Source organism: Cnephaeus nilssonii (genome assembly GCF_951640355.1).
Source record: "Cnephaeus nilssonii genome assembly, chromosome: 5".
In the NCBI taxonomy this organism is placed as follows: Eukaryota; Metazoa; Chordata; class Mammalia; order Chiroptera; family Vespertilionidae; genus Cnephaeus; species Cnephaeus nilssonii.
In genome coordinates, this window is record NC_137076.1 from 4370314 (window position 1) to 4389468 (window position 19155).

The window sequence follows — 19155 nt, forward strand, 5'->3', positions numbered from 1 at the left end:
CGCTCTGCCGCCCCGGCACCGGGGCCCTTTCCGGGGACCCAGCGCTCGGGGAACACCTCTCACTGAGGGCCCACACAGCACGAGGCTAAGCTGCCCTCATGTTTCCTAAAGGAAGCTCACCGCCCTAAGGCTTGTGACATCAGCATTTTGTGTTTTCTGTTGTGTATTGAAGGTAAGGCATCCTAGGGTCCTTCAATTACCTTAAAATAAATGGCAGCATGGTCAGGGGCAATTAATTACAGCCATTCACAATACAGATGAGCAATATCAAAAAGTCCGGAATGCGACTTGGGCGTGCCGCGCCAGGGCTACGTGCATTTGGAAAGAGAGAACCTTCCTCATTCACGTGCTCCGGACGCAGGCGGCCCAGGAGCGCCGCGAGTGGCACGGTTACCGTAGCTGATGTGCATGGTGTCCAGCTGGCTGCCCAGCTGGGAGACGGATGCAGCGGGCATGGCACTCGGATACGATGACTGTGTCGCGGGTGGATAAGGGGCGTAGGAGGGTGCCGCGCTGTTGGCAGGTGGAGGAAATCTAAGAGAGAAAGAGGATGTTAAATAGACCATGGAGGTTCATGGGCACGTGACATACCACGAACACCAATAACTTGTCAAATTAAATGCGCCTCTCGTGGGCACCAGGGAAATGACATGTCTGCGCTGTCTTCCATGTTCTGGAGCTGAGCTCAGGGTGAGTCATGCAGCAGCATCCTGGTAACCCCAGGGCTGAGCCTGCACACGGGACTTCCCTGACCTCTGCGTGTTTCGCCCCACCCCTGACCTTCATTCACAGTTCACGTGGAAGCAGGTGCATGTGGAGGAGAGGGGCAAGGTCTGCGGGTGCTTGGCTGGGACCACAGGGGGTTCCTAGATGCAGCTGTCACGAGTGGGGCCATAGGACCCGAAGCCACAGAGGCAGCGGTCTCCACCCGTGGATGTGGCACTGACCGGTCCCCACGCGTGGAGCCCGGCCGTGCACAGCGCCCCTCCCATGGCTCAGCCACCCCTCACGCCACCTGACGTACGGGGGGGGGGGGGGGGTGAGGAACCAAGGCTCAGGGTAGTCCTGGTCCAGCCAGTCATGCCTGAGCGGGGAGAGCGAGCTCACCCGACCCTGGAGCCAGACCCCGCTGAGCTCCGCCCACACCAGGTGCGCCTGCCGGCAACGGCCGTGGCTCACTGAGCCCAAGGAGCCTAACCGGAAAAACGGACAGAACCAAAAGCTGGCAGCAGGGACCCACACCTTCTCTTCGCTTCAAAGCAGCTGTTCAACTTTTACATTTCTTCCGTAAAAAACGTCCGCGATGCTGAGCAGTTCACAGCAGCGGACTGCCCCAGGCCTTCTCCCGCCCCTCTCCGGACGGACAGACGGAGACTTCCATTTCCCCTCCGGACGGACGGACGGAGACTTCCATTTCCCCTCCGGACGGACAGACGGAGACTTCCATTCCCCCTCCGGACGGACAGACGGAGACTTCCATTCCCCTCCGGACGGACAGACGGAGACTTCCATTCCCCTCCGGACGGGCGGACGGAGACTTCCATTCCCCTCCGGACGGACAGACGGAGACTTCCACTTCCCCTCCGGACGGACGGACGGAGACTTCCATTTCCCCTCCGGACGGACGGACGGAGACTTCCATTTCCCCTCCGGACGGACAGACGGAGACTTCCATTTCCCCCTCCGGACGGACGGACGGACACTTCCATTTCCCCTCCGGACGGACAGACGGACACTTCCATTTCCCCCTCCGGACGGACGGACGGAGACTTCCATTCCCCTCCGGACGGACGGACGGAGACTTCCATTTCCCCCTCCGGACGGACAGACGGAAACTTCCATTTCCCCCTCCGGACGGACGGACGGAGACTTCCATTCCCCTCCGGACGGACAGACGGAGACTTCCATTTCCCCCTCCGGACGGACAGACGGACACTTCCATTTCCCCTCCGGACGGACAGACGGAGACTTCCTTTTCCCCTCCGGACGGACAGACGGAGATTTCCATTTCCCCCTCCGGACGGACGGACGGACGGAGACTTCCATTTCCCCTCCGGACGGACAGACGGAGACTTCCATTTCCCCTCCGGACGGACAGACGGAAACTTCCATTTCCCCTCCGGACGGACGGACGGAGACTTCCATTTCCCCTCCGGACGGACAGACGGAGACTTCCATTCCCGTGGTCAGAAGCAGGAGACAGGCGGCGGGAGCAGCACCAGACCCACAGCCGTTAGGCTTCACCGGGAAGAGCTGCGGGGTCTGCCCTCTGACTTCTGACCCTGCCCAGACCAGTCACATGCCAACTGCTCAGCCTCACCGTGTCCTGCCTGGCCCTCTCCGGCCTCGCACAGCGCCCCTCCCACGCCAAGGCTGTCAGGACAAACAGGAGCCAGGAACCGGCAGCCTCACAGAGACCAGGCAGAAGATTAACCGACTGGAAACTGCAGGGGGCACTCCCACCTGAGGACCAGGGTCCTTTGGCCTGGTGACGAAATGGCTCCACTATCTACGGGGCCCAGATTCACACGGGGGCCCCGACCTTGCAGCCTGACCACCTGGGGAAGAAAGCTGACAGACAGCAGCCTCGGGTGATCCTTGGAGAAATTCCCACGCAAACAGTGTCTACTGGGCACAGCTTCTCACAACCTCTCGGTGGACACACAAGCACGGGTCTCCAGGGGGGCGGGGTGACAGGCTCCCTCCCAGGGACAGTCCGGAGGGGCTGCAGGCTGGGAGCACCCCACCTCCCGGCGGCCCCGGCTTCCCTCCTGTGCTGCTTTCCCTCCCGCCTGGCCGCCGGGGCCCTCACTGGACGGCAAATCCACTCTCTCCCCTGGGCCGCCTCTGATTTAATTTTTAAATATTTATCAAGCACCTGCAGGCACTGCGCTCAGTTCCGTAAAGGAATTGAGAGACGAGGGGGTTTACAATTGTATTGGGGATACGGGCCATTGACATCTGAGAAATGAGAGATTAATACAAAACTAAAATAAGATGCCTATAACCAAACAGTAAAACGCCTGGTACTGACACAGTAACTTTTATGTATTTCTAACATGTACTGAGCTGTAGGCAGTGAGACATGAGCGAGCAAGGACCATGGGCAGGTGCAGGTCAGCAGGGTGGAAAGCCCCGGGAGCAAGGGAGAAGCAATTGCGGGTGGGACCCCGCCCCCAGGGTGACCTTTCCTCCCTAGCATATTGCTGCTCTTTCGGTTTGGACCCCTGACCTTTCCTCCTTCGAGACCACAGCGAGGCCTCAGTTGTATGTCAGCTCCAGGCCCAGAGAAGCAATAAAACCAGCCACGCTGACCTCAGGACCAGCCGCATTGGATAATGACCCCTGCCCTGGTGCCAGCCCGTCAATCAGTGGAGACCACTCCCTGAAAGCTGCTCAGTATTCTACTGACACTTTCTCCTGGGACCTCCCCTAAAATCTCCGCCCGCCCGTAAGCCCTCAGGACAGAGGGCCCAGTCTGCCATTCCCTCCGGAGCAGGCCCTGCCTTTCCCCTCCCCCCACTCCCAACACCCAGGCAACCGCCCTTAGCTCTCCCTCCCGCGCTCCGAGGGCCCTGCCTTTGCCTCCACAACGTGCTTCCTCAGCCTGTTTCTTCCAGGAACCGCTTCTCCCCCTCGGCCATTGACCCAGGAAATGTCTCCTACAGGCTGGGTCTCGCTCTGAGTTCTTTCCCAGCAGAAGCCGGGCACCGAGGCTGCAGCCCCAGGATTGGGCGGCACCTGGTGGGTTCCCGCCGCCTACCACAGTGCTGAGTTGTCCCTCCTGGCTTTCTAAGAGCTCTGTGTCCCGGGCCACTCGGCCAGTAGATGCTTTCGAGGATGAGGCCAGACCAGGAGGTCAAACTTTCCGTGGATAAACACGTGGGTTTGGAGGGACCTGAGACAGTGTTCGTGGACTAGACAAACGAGGCTGCAATCCGTCCCACTCACCTCTGGGGAGGACGACCCTGGGCATGAGCTCCGTTCTGGCCAAACTGATGTGGTCCAGGAGGCGGGGGGCCCGGAGGCAGCACCCCGCCAGGCGCAGCCCCCATGGGCCCTGCTGGCTTCATCGCACCTGCAAGGGAAGGGCGTGGATTCAGAGGAGGCCGGACATGCAGAGACTGGACGCAAAGACCTCAGTGGGAGGGAAGGAACGCGTTAGGACCAGTTGTCTGTGAACCATCAGGCCTATCAGTGTCACTTGACCGTGGCCATGACAGAGAGCAGAAAAGAGAGGAAGCGTGTTCACACTGAACAGGCACTAACGCAGCAGCAGCCTCCGCGTCTGTAGCGGCGCCCTCACAGAACACGCTGCCTTTCACACAAAGCTCTGGCACATGGAAGGTGCCAACTGGTCAGCAGAGAATCAGTCTGGAAAAAACGGTACAAGCATGAAGCATCCTGACTCCCACTGTGAAAAGAGCCCCAAGAGGCCAGCGTGTGGCTACAGCAGGAGAGAGGCGGGGAGGAGCAGAGCCTGCGGCTCAGGCGTCGCTCGGGACCTCAGACCTGGTGACAACCGCTGAGGGCCCGACTGCGCAGGGCCTCAGTCACTCACATATGACACTAGGTGCTCGGGGCCCCAGTCACTCACATATGACGCTAGGTGCTCGGTGCCCCAGTCACTCACATATGACGCTAGGTGCTCGGGGCCTCAGTACTCACATATGACACTAGGTGCTCGGGGCCTCAGCACTCACATATGACGCTAGGTGCTCGGGGCCTCAGCACTCACATATGACGCTAGGTGCTCGGGGCCCCAGTCACTCACATATGACGCTAGGTGCTCGGGGCCTCAGCACTCACATATGACGCTAGGTGCTCGGGGCCCCAGTCACTCACATATGACGCTAGGTGCTCGGGGCCTCAGTACTCACATATGACACTAGGTGCTCGGGGCCTCAGCACTCACATATGACGCTAGGTGCTCGGGGCCTCAGCACTCACATATGACGCTAGGTGCTCGGGGCCCCAGTCACTCACATATGACGCTAGGTGCTCGGGGCCTCAGCACTCACATATGACGCTAGGTGCTCGGGGCCCCAGTCACTCACATATGACGCTAGGTGCTCGGGGCCTCAGCACTCACATATGACGCTAGGTGCTCGGGGCCCCAGTCACTCACATATGACGCTAGGTGCTCGGGGCCTCAGTACTCACATATGACACTAGGTGCTCGGGGCCTCAGCACTCACATATGACGCTAGGTGCTCGGGGCCTCAGCACTCACATATGACGCTAGGTGCTCGGGGCCCCAGTCACTCACATATGACGCTAGGTGCTCGGGGCCTCAGCACTCACATATGACGCTAGGTGCTCGGGGCCCCAGTCACTCACATATGAAGCTAGGTGCTCGGGGCCTCAGCACTCACATATGACGCTAGGTGCTCGGGGCCCCAGTCACTCACATATGACGCTAGGTGCTCGGGGCCTCAGTCACTCACATATGACGCTAGGTGCTCGGGGCCTCAGTCACTCACATATGACGCTAGGTGCTCCTGGGCCTCAGTACTCACATATGACGCTAGGTGCTCGGGGCCTCAGTACTCACATATGACGCTAGGTGCTCGGGGCCTCAGTACTCACATATGACGCTAGGTGCTCAGGGCCTCAGTACTCACATATGACGCTAGGTGCTCGGGCCTCAGTACTCACATATGACGCTAGGTGCTCGGGGCCTCAGTACTCACATATGAAGCTAGGTGCTCGGGCCTCAGTACTCACATATGACGCTAGGTGCTCGGGGCCTCAGTACTCACATATGACGCTAGGTGCTCAGGCCGGGACTGATTTTCACTTACAAGCCGCTCTTCTCCGCGCGGTCTTTAAAGGTTTCTCTTAGACCTGTCCTCAGACACTGTCCTCTTTTCTGCTCTGGAAGAGGTGGCACAGGAGAGAAGCCAGGGGCTGCCTAGCAGATGGTGGGCTGCGCAAGAATTTGTCTTTGAGGACTCAGTTTGCCCTCTTACTCTAGAGTACCTGGGACACCCCCTTACCGCCCCCCCGCGTTTTGAAAGGACCGAAAGAGAAAGTGCATGTCTGTGCTCCCCACTCCGCCTGCTTGTTTTGGCCGCAGCCCGCTCAGCTCCTGTGGGCCCGCCCCGCCCTCCGGCATGGCCCTCAGCGGTCTCCAAGCGGCCCCGCCTGCAAATGCCCTCAGGATGGTGTTGCACACTCAGCATCACTTTCCTCTGTGTCCCTCTTGGAAGTTTAGTCCCCAGACCCTGCAGTTGCCCAGAAGAGTTTCTGACAATGCATCATAGCACATTCGTGCGCATGCGTTCCAATGCTGGAGTAATCTAGAATGAAACACTGCGGGGGAGGGGCGGTGTTCCTGAACAATACCCACATCTTTACAAGTTTCTCAGCTAAAACAGGATTCCTCAAACTGAAGAAAAAGTTCATATTAACTTTACAGTCAGCTTTATTTAGCAGTTTTTCATATACCGAGAATAAAACCAAGTACATGATTCTTATAACAACATACATTGTTATATGAAGTTCTAAACCCCAAGCCCAGCTCATGAGAATGACATGAGGCTTACAGGCACAGGGGGTCTGAGTTCCCCAGCACCAAACAGCAGTGGCCCTGAGCAGACACCGTACCCCTCAAAGCCTGGTCCCACCACCACCAGGGCGATACAGCCCAGTCTGAGGGCAGTTCTGAGGGTGTCTGGAACAAGGCCTGGGTACAAGGTAACCCCCAGCAAATCCCAGGCCTTCTCCCCTGGCCACGCCCTGCCCTCCTTTTTTCAAGAATTTATATTCTAACAACACGTATGCACACTTGCATTTTTATTTAAAAACACTCTTTTGGACAAAAGCAGAAAATTCACGACACTAAAATAGTAACTAATACATGCATTACAAGAAACCAAAGATAGTCTCATGTCTTAAATAAGGAAGGAAGTAGCAATTTCATCAACACCCCTCACACACGTGTCCAGAGAATCAAAACCAGTTCTCGGAGTTACTCATGTTGGGGTGCTCCTGTGTGGATGCGCTATGCACGTTAATCAACTTTTGTTTCTAAAAACGAAACCATAACAAAAACCAAAACAAGGCGCCCAGCCTCGCCACCTACCTACTGGACTCAGCAGGCCTAAGCCCACAGGCACCCCGCCCTGAAATCCGGGCACCCCCATCCTGAATCCGCTAGCCCCAAGGACAAAATGTATATGTATATGTAGAAAAGAATATTTCCTAGACAAGATTTTAAGAGCAACTTGTTCTAGTAAAACTCCACAGTAAAATTTGCATATATGTAAATGAAGCTAGACAGAAAAAACGATATTCAAGAGTAAATTCAAGCTGAAAAAGGAGTAACTTAAAATTTTCTTCCACTTATATGTTCTGAAAATGAGACTGCTATTTACAGGATAAGCTGGAAATTTTTATTCAAATGCAGAAACTAGTCACCGTCAGTGTAATAGGAGTTGCTTTTACCCGAGGCATGCGTTACAAGGTTGTTGGGCATCTCTCTCTCTCCCAATTTTTTTTTTGGGAGGCAACCAAAGTTTTTGGTGGCCTTGTCTCCACAAGGCTTACTCATGACACTGGTTAAAGGAAAGAGAAAGAGGTAACAGCTTCAAAAGGGCTTTAATGCTTTTAGTTAGAGACTGGTAGTGAGGGGGAAACTGGAAAGCTTCTTAATACATCCATAATGTGCATAGTTCATGGATACGGCCAGGTTAGTGAAGACCTAAAGGGAAGGGAGGGGAGGGGAGGGGAGGGGCTGGGGCTGGGAAGAGGGGAGTGGAGGGGTGTAAAGGGGGCGGGGGGAGAGTAAGTGGGAGATATACACAGTTCTCTCTCCGAAAGCAGACCTGTGCTGTACCCCAATCTCACTAAGAAGTTCTTTCCCCTTTATTTTGGAAATGGCCTCCACAGCAGGGCTCACACTCGCCCCTGGTCAGTGCACACTCTGTGCCTCAGGACTGAGCTAGCAGGGAGTGGTCTCCTGCACAGACAGGAAGTTCAGAGGAAGGACTGAGGGAACTCAAGATTGAGAGGGGTTTTCTTAGGGTAGAGACAGAGAGGGGATCCCAGGCAGAACAGAGCTGGGGCAGAGGCGGGAGAGCACGGACATGGAACGGCAGGGGCTCCCCATGCAGATGGGAAGAGCCGCGCAGAGGTTGTCTTGTTGGCTGGGGTCAGACTACAAAGTCCTGCCTGCCATCTGGACTTTATCCTCGGGCAAAGGGAGGGAGGATCAGCGTTATCTACAAAGGCCCAGTCTCCCTGGCCAGTTGCTAGCATTGAAAAGCGATAGAAATGAAGAGAAATCAGGTTCTTTATGGAGCAATGTGAGAATTTTAAAAGGAAAGGAAAACCAGACCATGGGAAAGAACTACAGATGCTTGTGCCAAAAGGAAATATCAAAACCACGAACCGCCTTCCATATAGAGGCAGGTATGGCAGCCTGGCGCACTCACTGCCGATTCCACCTCCTCTCTGGCTCGCCTCTCGGGATGGTCCTGAGCAGGAGAGTCTCCATTTCCTAGACTCCTGACAAACTGCACTGCCATGGGTTCCAAACTCAGCAAAGCCACACAGCTAGGGGGCCCTGGCCAGGCAGGGGTGGGCTTCTGGGGAGAGGCAGTGGGCCCTGGCCAGGCAGGGGCGGGCTTCTGGGGAGAGGCAGTGGGCCCTGGCCAGGCAGGGGCGGGCTTCTGGGGAGAGGCAGTGGGCCCTGGCCCAGGTAGGGGTGGGCTTCTGGGGAGAGGCAGTGGCTGCTGATGGACTAGCCCGGTGGGGGTGCCTGGCCTGGCTCTTTGGCTCCCTCTAATATTCTCTAAGCATCCTAATGCCAGTTAACAAATCCCTTCTGTGAGAGTGGTTTGTTATCAGCAAAGAAACCCGACCAAAATATCACAGAAACACGTGCCTTGGATTTGGCCCTGGGTCTGACAAACTAAAGCCCAAGTTAAAAACCGCTGTGGGAAACGTGTCTCTAGAATACACAAAGATAAGCCCCCGAGGCAATGACTGCTGCGCCCAGGCCCTGTGCGGTGGCGTCCCCACTGGAGCCCGCTCTTCCTCAGGCCTCCCCACCCAGCCCCAGCCTACCCCAGGACGCCCACATTCTGCCTCTCAGCTGCCAAACCAGTGGTCCCCAACCAGGGTGGCACGGTCGGGTCGGCAAGTCCAGGGTTTCGGGTTGCCACAGCAGGGGGTGAGTGGCGGGCGAGCACCAGTGTCAGATGGGCAGGCGTCAGGGACGCTGCTGAACGTCCTACACAGCACAGCGCACACAGCGCGGCCTCCCAGGGCAAAGAACCGGGGCCCCAAACCCTGAGGGTGCGAGAGCCGGCTCCTGAAATGGTGCCCTAGCCGCCTCCTCCTCCTCCCCCTCCCGTGGAGAGGAACTCTTCCTGAATCGCACATGGACCTGACCCTGCCAGCTTAGAATGCTTCCAGTCCCACTGCCCTTACAATAAACGACACCAAGTCTCCAGATGGCCCCACTTCCCCTGCAGGCCCCTCTCACTGCTCCAGACAGCCCGCCACGCCCTCCGCTGCTCCTCTAACGTGCCACCCACAGGCCTCCCCACCGGCCAACTCTCATCTTCCAGAACATTCCCTCCAGGCTCCCTTCCGCCCTAAGTCTTGGTTGGGTGCCCTGCCTTGTGCTCCCGCCCCTCCCCTCCCGGGTGACAGTGCTCCCTGCACGGTCGCTGTCCGCCCCGAATGCCTGTCCACCCGGAGGGCACCGGCTGAGAGCAGGTGTGCTGTCTTCATCACGACATCGCCCAGCACACTGCACTCAGCACGCCTGCTCCACTGGGCCCGAGCACTGGCATTCCCCGAGGCACAGGCGGAAGCACGCGTGAGAGGAGGCACACCAAGGCCGCACTCCAGGTCTACGGGAGAAAGATGCTCCAAGAAGCCACAACCGCCTGCCTGTGTCTGCGAAAGCCAACAACAGCATCACCGGGAGACCAGACGAGAAGGCACGTGAGGCCCCGAGACAGGGATCTACGGTTATTGAGCACAAAGAAAGGCGAGGCCAATTCAGTACAGCCCTAAACCATCCGCCGAGTTCTCCGACAGGGGTCCGGGCAGAGTCCGCAGCTTGGTGTCCCCCTGAGGACTGAGTCCGGAGAGCGGGGAAGCAGGAAGGATTTGACCCACAGAGACGACTTACACGTTGGGAACAGGGTGCTTGGCTGATGAGCGCAGCCGCTGGCCACTCACCGCTCACGGAATGGCCGCTCACCGAGCGCGCTCCCTGCCTGTCTGAGCGGCCTGTCGGTCACCACCAGCACAGACGGCAGGCCCGCCCAGGTGTCAGGAAACGCGGGAGTGGCAGCGGATTCATAAGTAAGCCTGAGGAAGGGCCGTGGGCAGAAACGCCTGCAGGCACCCTCCAGACCGGTTGAAGGAGGACGTGGGGGAGACCCTGCTGGGGATAAGGCGGGGCCTGGACTGGCTTCCTGGGAGAGTGGAGTGCAAGTCAGGGCACAAGTGCAAACCAGCCTCCCAGTGACGGAGAGCCCGGTGCCCTGCGGTGACGGTGACGGTGTGGGTGGGCAGGTGAGCTGGAAAGAGAAAAGGGTGAATGAAGGCCCGGGGCGCTCACACTCTAACCGGGGCAACGGGAAGCCAAAAGGTTTGAAGCCCACGGAGTCAGAACTGGATTTGGAATGAAGCCCTGCGGCCCAGGCTGGCGGGGCTGGGATGGCAATGCTGGGAGAGATGGGGGTTGTGAGACCATCTTAGTAACCAGGTGAGGGACGACGGCTGCGCAGGAAGATGGCAGGAGGACAGAGAGGAGGGAGCAGGTGGGAAAGATGCTGACAATTATTCAGAAGACTTCGGGGGACCCATGGGGCTGGAGAAGGTAAAGGGGAGAGTTAAGTTAACAGTGAAAGTTTCTAATTTGAAAGAATGGAAGATGCTGCCAATGAGTGAGATCCAGAACGCCAGGAAGAATGGCTTTTGTAAAAAAGAGTCGTGGATTGTTTGGACATGATGAGTGTGGAGTGCCTGCGTCAACAGTGAGCCCCTGAAAGACGGTGCGGAGCACAGGAGAGACCTGGGAGCTGAGGGCAGATCTGAGGACAGCTCTTCACAGGGACAAGGCAGTGCAGGGGACCCCACTGCAGGAGGAAGGGGGGAGCCGGGACAAGGAAGGAGAAGCAGCAACTGTAACAGCCTGTAGAAGGGGCTCCTTAGAAAGATGTGGCCAGAAAGCCACCAAGAAGAGTCACAAAGGACATGTCCCGGAAACCACGCGAGGGCTGGGAAGGAACAAACGTGATAAACGGTCAGATTCACCAGTGGACAGGACGCTGTCTGCTGTATCCCGGAACCGGAGGCCGCCGATGGCCTGGTGGGAGAAGGGACCGTGGATGAGGCCCAGGCTACGGAGTGGGGAGGACGCGGAGCCACGGGGGGCTGAGAGGTAAGGGTGAGAGTCCCTGAGTGAAGTGAGCACTTGGAAAAAGGCTGCGGAGAGAGGAAAGAGGGGTGGGAATGCTGAGTGTCACACTTAGTGTGCACCAGGGTATGAATCCTGGCCACACCGCCAGCTGTGTGACCTTGGACTAGTCACAGTATACCGGACACTGTTTTCTTAACCGCCAAACAGGCTAACCATCTACTCTGAGTGGACATTCAATAAGATAATGCACATGAAGTTTTGGGGGCCAGCTTTTGATACTTAGTGAGCACTCAGAAAAGAGTAACTTATATAATTATCCTGATGCATAACCCTGAGGGAAATGAACCACCAGACAGAGAGACCTGAGAAAGACGGCTAATGGCTCCTAAAGGACCCAGAGAGACAGGCTGCAGCTGTTGGGGAGGACTGGTCTGGACCAGACAACGGTGCCTCATCGCAGGCTTTTCAAAATTAGCGGTGGACTGAACCATAAGGGGCTGTCCGCAGGAAAGTCAGCCTCGGAGCACCGTCCACAGCAAACTCCCTGTGGCTGCTGCCAGGGGCCTCCGTGCTGAGCTCCTCGCCCTCGCCGCCGCACTCCGTACCCGCTACCCGCACTCTGTCCCTGCTACCCGCACTCCGTACCTACCCGCACTCCGTCCCTGCTACCCGCACTCCGTCCCTGCTACCCGCACTCCGTCCCTGCTATCCCTGTGCCCTGCACGTCTGAGCCATGCCTCCTGAGCCCCAGAGACTCACTGTTTAACACAAACACAGCCCACTCCTACCAAGCGTTCGAAATGAATTGCTCAGCATTCTCTCCGAAGCCGAGAGAACTGTCTTACACAAATATTTCCAAGGAATGTGGGCCCATCAGCCCTGAAACAAGCTAGTATTCGCCTCGCTCCTGACTCTGGACCCCGGTCTCCCAGCAGCCCCTTGACAAAGGGAGGGCCTCGTGGTGTTACTGGCACCAGGGCTATGGGAGTCCCTCTGTTACTCCTCCCCCCCCCCCCCTTTCGCCCCTAAAGCCAAGATTCCCTGCCGGGTATCATATTCCGAAGCAACCAATATTGTTCAATAATAACTTCAAGGCCATGTTTACCTTGTTGTTATCATTGAGTAATCTTTAGTGTGCAGATCTAATGATACTTTCCCAAAATCAAAATTGATTTTATAATATTATTGCCAAACCCACTTTAGCCTATGGATACAGATATTGTTTTTTATTGAGTGTTTCCAATAACATCACACCACTGATTAAAAGTAAGAGCAAGTCTAAAATAAACACTCAGGAAGCTTCTTTGTTTCCATCTGAATTTAAAAACCAAACTTGCTGTATTCCATGCAGTAGCCACGCTGAGGATGCAGGCTCCTTCCGACAGCCTTTCCCAGGTGACCCTGCAATCTCAAGCACCGCCTCACACGCTGGCCATCCCAGACTCCCCCGGCCACTCTTTGAGGAGATGGCACGCGGCCGACCGTGGCATACAGGTCAGGCCTGTGACTTTACCTGGCGGAGCCCCTGCATGAGAGGGGTCCCCGTAGTGGCCGTAGAGCGGTGGAGAAAGGCCCATCCCAGACTGCGACTGAGAGTAGGGGGGTGTCGCCACGTAGCCTTGCTGACTCATTGTGAAAATACCATCCAGGAGACAGCTCTACAAGCGAACCCTGCAACAGAGGGGAAAACGCTGTCACCGAGGAGCGGAGTGGCTCGATGCTATTAAAAGGGAAGCAGTTAACTTTCTCTGGTTCGAGGGCAGGTGCAGTCATCAGGTACAGCGGACATCTTGGACACCATCTCACACCATTCTCCCCTGAAAAGCTCTAACCACAGCTCCACAGGGCTCGGGAGCTCACTTCTGAAGTCCTGGGCAAATGCCCAGGCATGAAATCCCAACAGCTGCCCACCGCCTTTTCACCGGAAGGCCAAATGTTTCACAGACAGTGTCGTAAGGGTACCTGCTATTTCTGTGCCTTTGGTTTCCGGGGCCCAGGTCAGCACAGAGCACACCACAGGCCAGAATCGGTGCCAGTCAACTGCCAACCAGCACAACTGCCCGTAGTCTGAAACCAGACGTCCTATCGCTTGTGCTTTTAGTGCCATCCTAATTAGTAACTTTAACCAGGCCGTCAGGACAGGAGAAATCAATAGTCCAACGAACACAGCATAAGATAAAGAGTCGATCATGGACTTATGAGTCATACGTGGACCAAGCCAGGTGGCAGCCGACAACCATTTGAGAGTTGTCAGTAGTTTCTCGGGCAAAGATGACAGACTCTCTGATTTAAATGTCACACCTCTAGGAACATATGCACATGTATTTCAGGAACTAAGGAAAAAGTGCAATTTCACATGTGTTTAGGCAGGCACCACACACAAACACACACAAACACACACACACACAGAGTCGCAAATACAAAATATCCCTCTTGATTCTACTCAGAAACCAACATCAAGTTGTTGAATGTTTCCACTCTTCCAGGTTTCACAAAATAAGAGGCATTTTATGGAATTGAGTGTTCTAACAATTTTCACAGACAGAGAAAGCTCTGGATGCTGGCAACAGGTGGGCCTTCTCTGGAAACGGGCCAGTGCTTGGCTGTGTGTCTCGGAGTAAGAGAAGGAGCCTCTCTGGGCTCGGTGCCCTCTCCTCCCAGCGGAGAGAGGCTGGCTCCTCACGCAGTACAGGATCCTCTTCCTTCTGCTATTCTACCACGATGCCTTTTAAAGGAAAGGATGCAGGGTGACACCTCCTCAGACTCGCTCTGGATCTATATTCAGGAGATGGCAACTTCCTTTGGTTTCGTTTTCACCTTAAACTATAAGTTTCCAGAATTAAAGCAACCGCATAGAAATATCCTAAAATCCCCGTTCCCGTCCGAGGCCGGGAGGGGAGAGGAGAGGAGGGGAGGCGCGGAGCAAAGGCCTGCCCATCACTGTCCCCCCCAATGCCCCCCCCCCTGCCCCGCCGCAGAGGGAGACGTGGCAGCGGCCATGGCTCCGACCCGGCTGGGGGAGCCCGCGGGCCTCCCTCGCGCCCCATCGCTGTGACGGGGGAGGGGGTGTCCCTGTCCCCGAGCTGCCCCGGAGGCGTCGCTTCCTCGCGCACCAGCCGCCACGTCAAACTTCCTCAGCCCGAGTTACAGGAGCTGAGTCAGCTCCCGGGACCGGCAGGGCGCCACCTGGCAGGGCGGCCGGGCATCCGACCCCCGACGGCTCGGCCCAGGTGCCCCTGGTGCGGACTCCGCGCGGTCTGCACAACCCGTCCCCGTGGGCCTGTCCCGAGCCCGCGGACGTCTCCACGGTGCATCTTCCCAGCACCCCGCCCCAAGAGGGGGCTCCAGTGCATCCGGAGCCCAAACCGCTGGCAGTGCCCACGGGGTGGCGTGGGGGGTCTGCCGCACACCGGCACCAGTTCGGCGCCCGGGCTCGGTGGGCGGGAGGCGCCCTGGCCCACCGCAGCCGGTCCCGAACTGCACGGCCGCGCCGGGAGCCAGAGGGAGGGGTCCCGCGCCCGCCAGGCCGCCCCGCGCCCACTCCCGCTGCGCCCACCCGGCTGTGCGGGGGGCGCCCGCCCGGCCCCGCGCTACCTGCCGCCGCCGGCTCCGCGCCTGCTGCCCGCGCCCGCTGTCCCGGCTCCGGCTCCCGCTCCCGCTCCCGTGCCGCGCCTTCCCGGGCGGGTTCCTCGCAGGCTCGCGGCGCGCGGACTTCAGCCCGGCTGGCAACTGCCACGTCAAAACTCCCGGCCGCGCTCCCGGCGCCCGCAGCCCGGCCGCGCCCCCCGCCGGCGCACGCGCGCAGCCGCCGAGGGGGCGGAGCAGGGCCGGGCGTGGGCGGGGCGTGGGCGGGGCAGGGGGCGCGGCCGGGCCTGGAATGGGCGGGGCCGGATCTGGAGGGGCGGGGCCTGGGCGGGGCGGGGCCTGGGCGGGGCGGGGCGGGGCTGGCCACCCAGCCGGTCGCCGCTTTGGCCACAGGTCCTCCTTTTTCCTCCTTTCGCCTTTCCTGTCTGGTTTGTTCGCTTCCGTCCGACAGGTCAAAGCTTTTCAACCCTGTTGCTAAATCAGCGCGGCATTTTCTTCGTGGAGCCCGCGGGAAGGAAGGGGTGCGTGCTGAGGGTTCATTCACTCTTTCGCTCCAGGCTGTGGGTTCATTCATTCACTCATTCATTCACTCATTACGCGTTTCTAGAGTCACTGTGACGTCGCCGGAGCTGCGCTGCCACTGCTGAGGGCACAGGACTCCGGACCTCCCCGAGACTCAGTTTGGGGGGGCGTGGTCTGCAGTGCTGTGGAGGCGGCAGCCTGCGGCGTGGAAACGGGAGGAAAGGATGTCCCGCTGAAAAGTATGGGGGGAGCTGTCTTCACTGGAGCTGGAACTGCTGGGCTTCTGTGTATTCCTTCAACGATGTCTACAGGCTCCAGGTCTCTGACGTAGGATGTCTGACCCCGCCCCAAAACAGGGACTGGCACGTGTATCACACCCAGTGTTCAGCTCACTGTACTTCTGTGAGACAGCTGAGAAAGAAAGGCCACCTATGTGAGACCCGGTAACCCTCTAGCTCTTCCCGACCATCTGCCTGCTGGTCTCTCTCTCTCTCTCTCTCTCTCTCTCTCTCTCTCTCTCTCTCTCACACACACACACACACACACACACACACACACCACTCCTACAAAGAAAAGGCCTTCAGCCAACTCTAGCTTTGCTATAGCTACCACTCTGATCAAACTTACAAAAGTAAAACCAGAACAGTATTTTGTTTTCAAAATATACTTTCTTCTGGGCTATAAGAAAGTACAAGCTACTTGACATGTCCCCTTACAGGTGAAATGCCTCAGTAAAAACTTACGCGGGGACAACGCTAATGCTGAAATGCTGCAGGAGTTTTGCAGGCCTTCTAGACTGTCCCAGCCTGGTGAAGACTAAGGGTTCCTGCCCACGCTCCTTTGCTAGGAGTCTAAGGCGTGATGCCCCGCCTATATCCACATCCAATACTGGTCGGGTTCGAAAATCCCCAATGAAAGTTTTGTTTGAAATGTGCTTTTTATATGCTCAATAGGATGAAAACGTTTTGGTAGCATTTAGGAAGCTCTGGCCTGTGTTGAAGCAGTCCAGCCTGTAAGAGCAATAAAGCTGCCACATCTCAGCTATGTCACAATGCAGGAGAGTAGTCACTTGGAAATAGGAACATCATGTGATGACTGGCTGGCCTGTTGTTCCGATAAAACCACTAAATCTGAATTTGTAAATTCATCCTCACCCCTTGCTCAGGGTCACCAGGACAACTTGTGGTTTCAGAGGGCAGTTTTGAATTCCTAAATGTTTGAAGCTGCAAGAGATTTTAGAGATATGGATATTCAATTCAATATTCAATTTATAGAACATTTCACCCCAAAGCTGCAGAATTCCTCTCAAGTACACCTGGGTCATTCTCAAAGATAGACACATGTTAGGACACAAAACAAGTCTGTACAAGTTCAAGAAGATTGAAATCATATCCAGCATCTTCTCAGATCACAATGGAATGAAATTAGAAATCAACTACAGTAAAAACACCCAAAAACATTCTAACACATGGAGGCTAAATAGCATGGTATTAAATAATGAATGGGTTACCAATGAGATCAAGGAAGAAATTTAAAAAAACTTCCTGGAAATATACAGTGAGGACTGAGTTCAACCCAATCATTTTGTAGATCAATGCATTGAGGCTCAGAAAATGAGTGACTAGCCGAAACTGGTTTGGCTCAGTGGATAGAGCGTCGGTCTGCGGACTGAAGGGTCCCAGGTTCGATTCCGGTCAAGGGCATGTACATTGGTTGCGGGCACATCCCCAGTGGGGGGTGTGCAGGAGGCAGCTGGTTGATGTTTCTCTCTCATCAATGTTTCTAGCTCTCTATCCCTCTCCCTTCCTCTCTGTAAAAAATCAATAAAATATTTATAAAAAAAAAAAAAAAGAAAATGAGTGACTAGTCTCAGTGTTACGTGGAAGATATACCTTCCGATTCTAATTCTAAAGGTCTTTTCACCTCTTACATTTTTTTGCCTTTGATAGCGCTCTGATTTGCTATTTTCTATGAACCGGCTGTGCCTTTTTCTCCTGCGACTGCCTTAGCGTCAAGATTTCAAATAACAAAAATAATGGATCACACAGTTCACCCGTGATTGGGAGGGATGAGTGGCGGTGGGGAGTGTCATATGGGGTAGTTAGGGTCAGCTCTGTGGGCCTGGAGGGGCACCACTCAAATCTCCCTTCAAAGTAACCTGCTCCACGGACTGTACGTGGCCGAGAGCCTTCAGCTGCTTGCCTTTGCCCTCACCACAGCCTTGACCCCGGCGGGAACACACTCTCAGGAGCTCAATGCCAACGACTAAGCGTGATGGTAGCACTATCGTCGGTGGGTTTCTGCCCGACCTGGGACACCCAGTGGGAAATGGGCCCAGGTAAGACCTTCTCAGAGCTGCACTGCAACCTGAGGCGCATCCAGGCACACTGCCCCCCTCTGTTCCCAGGTGTGGGCTCCACAGGGCACCTGAGGCCTGTCTCTCCTGCTCCTCCTCCCTCGCTCTCTATTCTACACAGCCGCGACCCTCAATCACTCTTGTATGCCTAATTCCACACGGATCTCTATTCCACACAGGCATGGCCCCCACTCACTCTTGTATGCCTAATTCCCATTGCTCTCTATTCTACACAGGCATGGCCCCCACTCACTCTTGTATGCCTAATTCCATATTGCCATCAACTTTTCAGGGACCTGGCCTGACAAAGCCTCAGAGGTGAGGTTGAAACAAAGCCTTGAAGGGGGCAATTGAGTCGGCCCCATAAGTCCCAGGGGGCAGCGCATGCTAGGCCGCAAAGGGAGCCCCCCAAATCCCTACATCAGAAAGGAGGGCTTCTGGAACATTCCAGGAGCAGAAGGCAGCCAAAGGCAATGAGGAAAACTGAAGAGAAGAGGGGAGAGCCAAGGAGGGGCAGGAGGCGTTGGGTCCAGGCAGCCATTATACAGAGTCTGGTTTTCACTCTGAGCAAAAAGGGAGTCATCTCAGGTTTTGAACTGAGGAATAACATGCTCTGAGTTACTTTCAATATTTTTTACTTACATGGGAGACAGCATCCTATATAATAAAGAGGTAATATGCAAATTGACCCTCACACCCTTGCATCACAAGATGGCCACCCCCACATCATCACAAAATTGCTGCCACAAGATGGCTGCCCCCACATTGTCACAAGATGGTCGGCAGGGGAGGTCATTTGGGGGCGACCAGGCCTGCAGGGGAGGGCAGTTGGGGGCAACCAGGCCTGCAGGGGAGGGCAGCTGGGGGTGATCGGGCCAGCAGGGGAGCAGTTAGGTGTTAATCAGGCCAGCAGGGGAGCAGTTAGGGGGTGATCAGGCTGGCAGGCAGAGTGGTTTGGGCAATCAGGCAGCCAGGCAGGTGAATGGTTAGGAGCCAGCAGTCCCGGATTGTGAGAAGGATGTCTGATTGCTGGTTTCAGGCCTAAAGTGGCAATTGGACATCCCCCGAGGGGTCCCAGATTGGAGAGGGTGCAGGCTGGGCTGAGGGACACACCCCTAGTGCACAAATTTCATGCACCGGGCCTCTAGTTTCTTCAAAAAGAGTGTGTTCAGAAACAGCTTGGAGGGACCTGGAGAGCATCATGCTAAGTGAAATAAGTCAGTCAGAGAAAGACAAGTACCACATGATCTCACTCATATGTGGAATATAAGTGACAAAATAAACTGATGAACAGAGTGGATCC

The 19155-nt window shown here is 56.2% G+C and overlaps 1 protein-coding gene across 1 annotated transcript in view; it reads right to left on the reverse strand.

The window, feature by feature from the left end:
- SEC24D (SEC24 homolog D, COPII coat complex component) overlaps positions 1-15160 on the reverse strand; it is a 65400-nt gene extending 50240 nt beyond the window's left edge. Inside the window, exons 1-4 of the mRNA XM_079771076.1 lie at positions 14984-15160; positions 12903-13060; positions 3952-4078; positions 395-534 (exon numbers count right to left, since the gene is read on the reverse strand). Of these exons, the coding sequence (XP_079627202.1) occupies positions 395-534; positions 3952-4078; positions 12903-13020 (385 nt within the window). The 5' untranslated portion in view covers positions 13021-13060; positions 14984-15160. The remainder of the gene's footprint in view (positions 1-394; positions 535-3951; positions 4079-12902; positions 13061-14983) is intronic.
- Positions 15161-19155: the final 3995 nt, after the last annotated feature.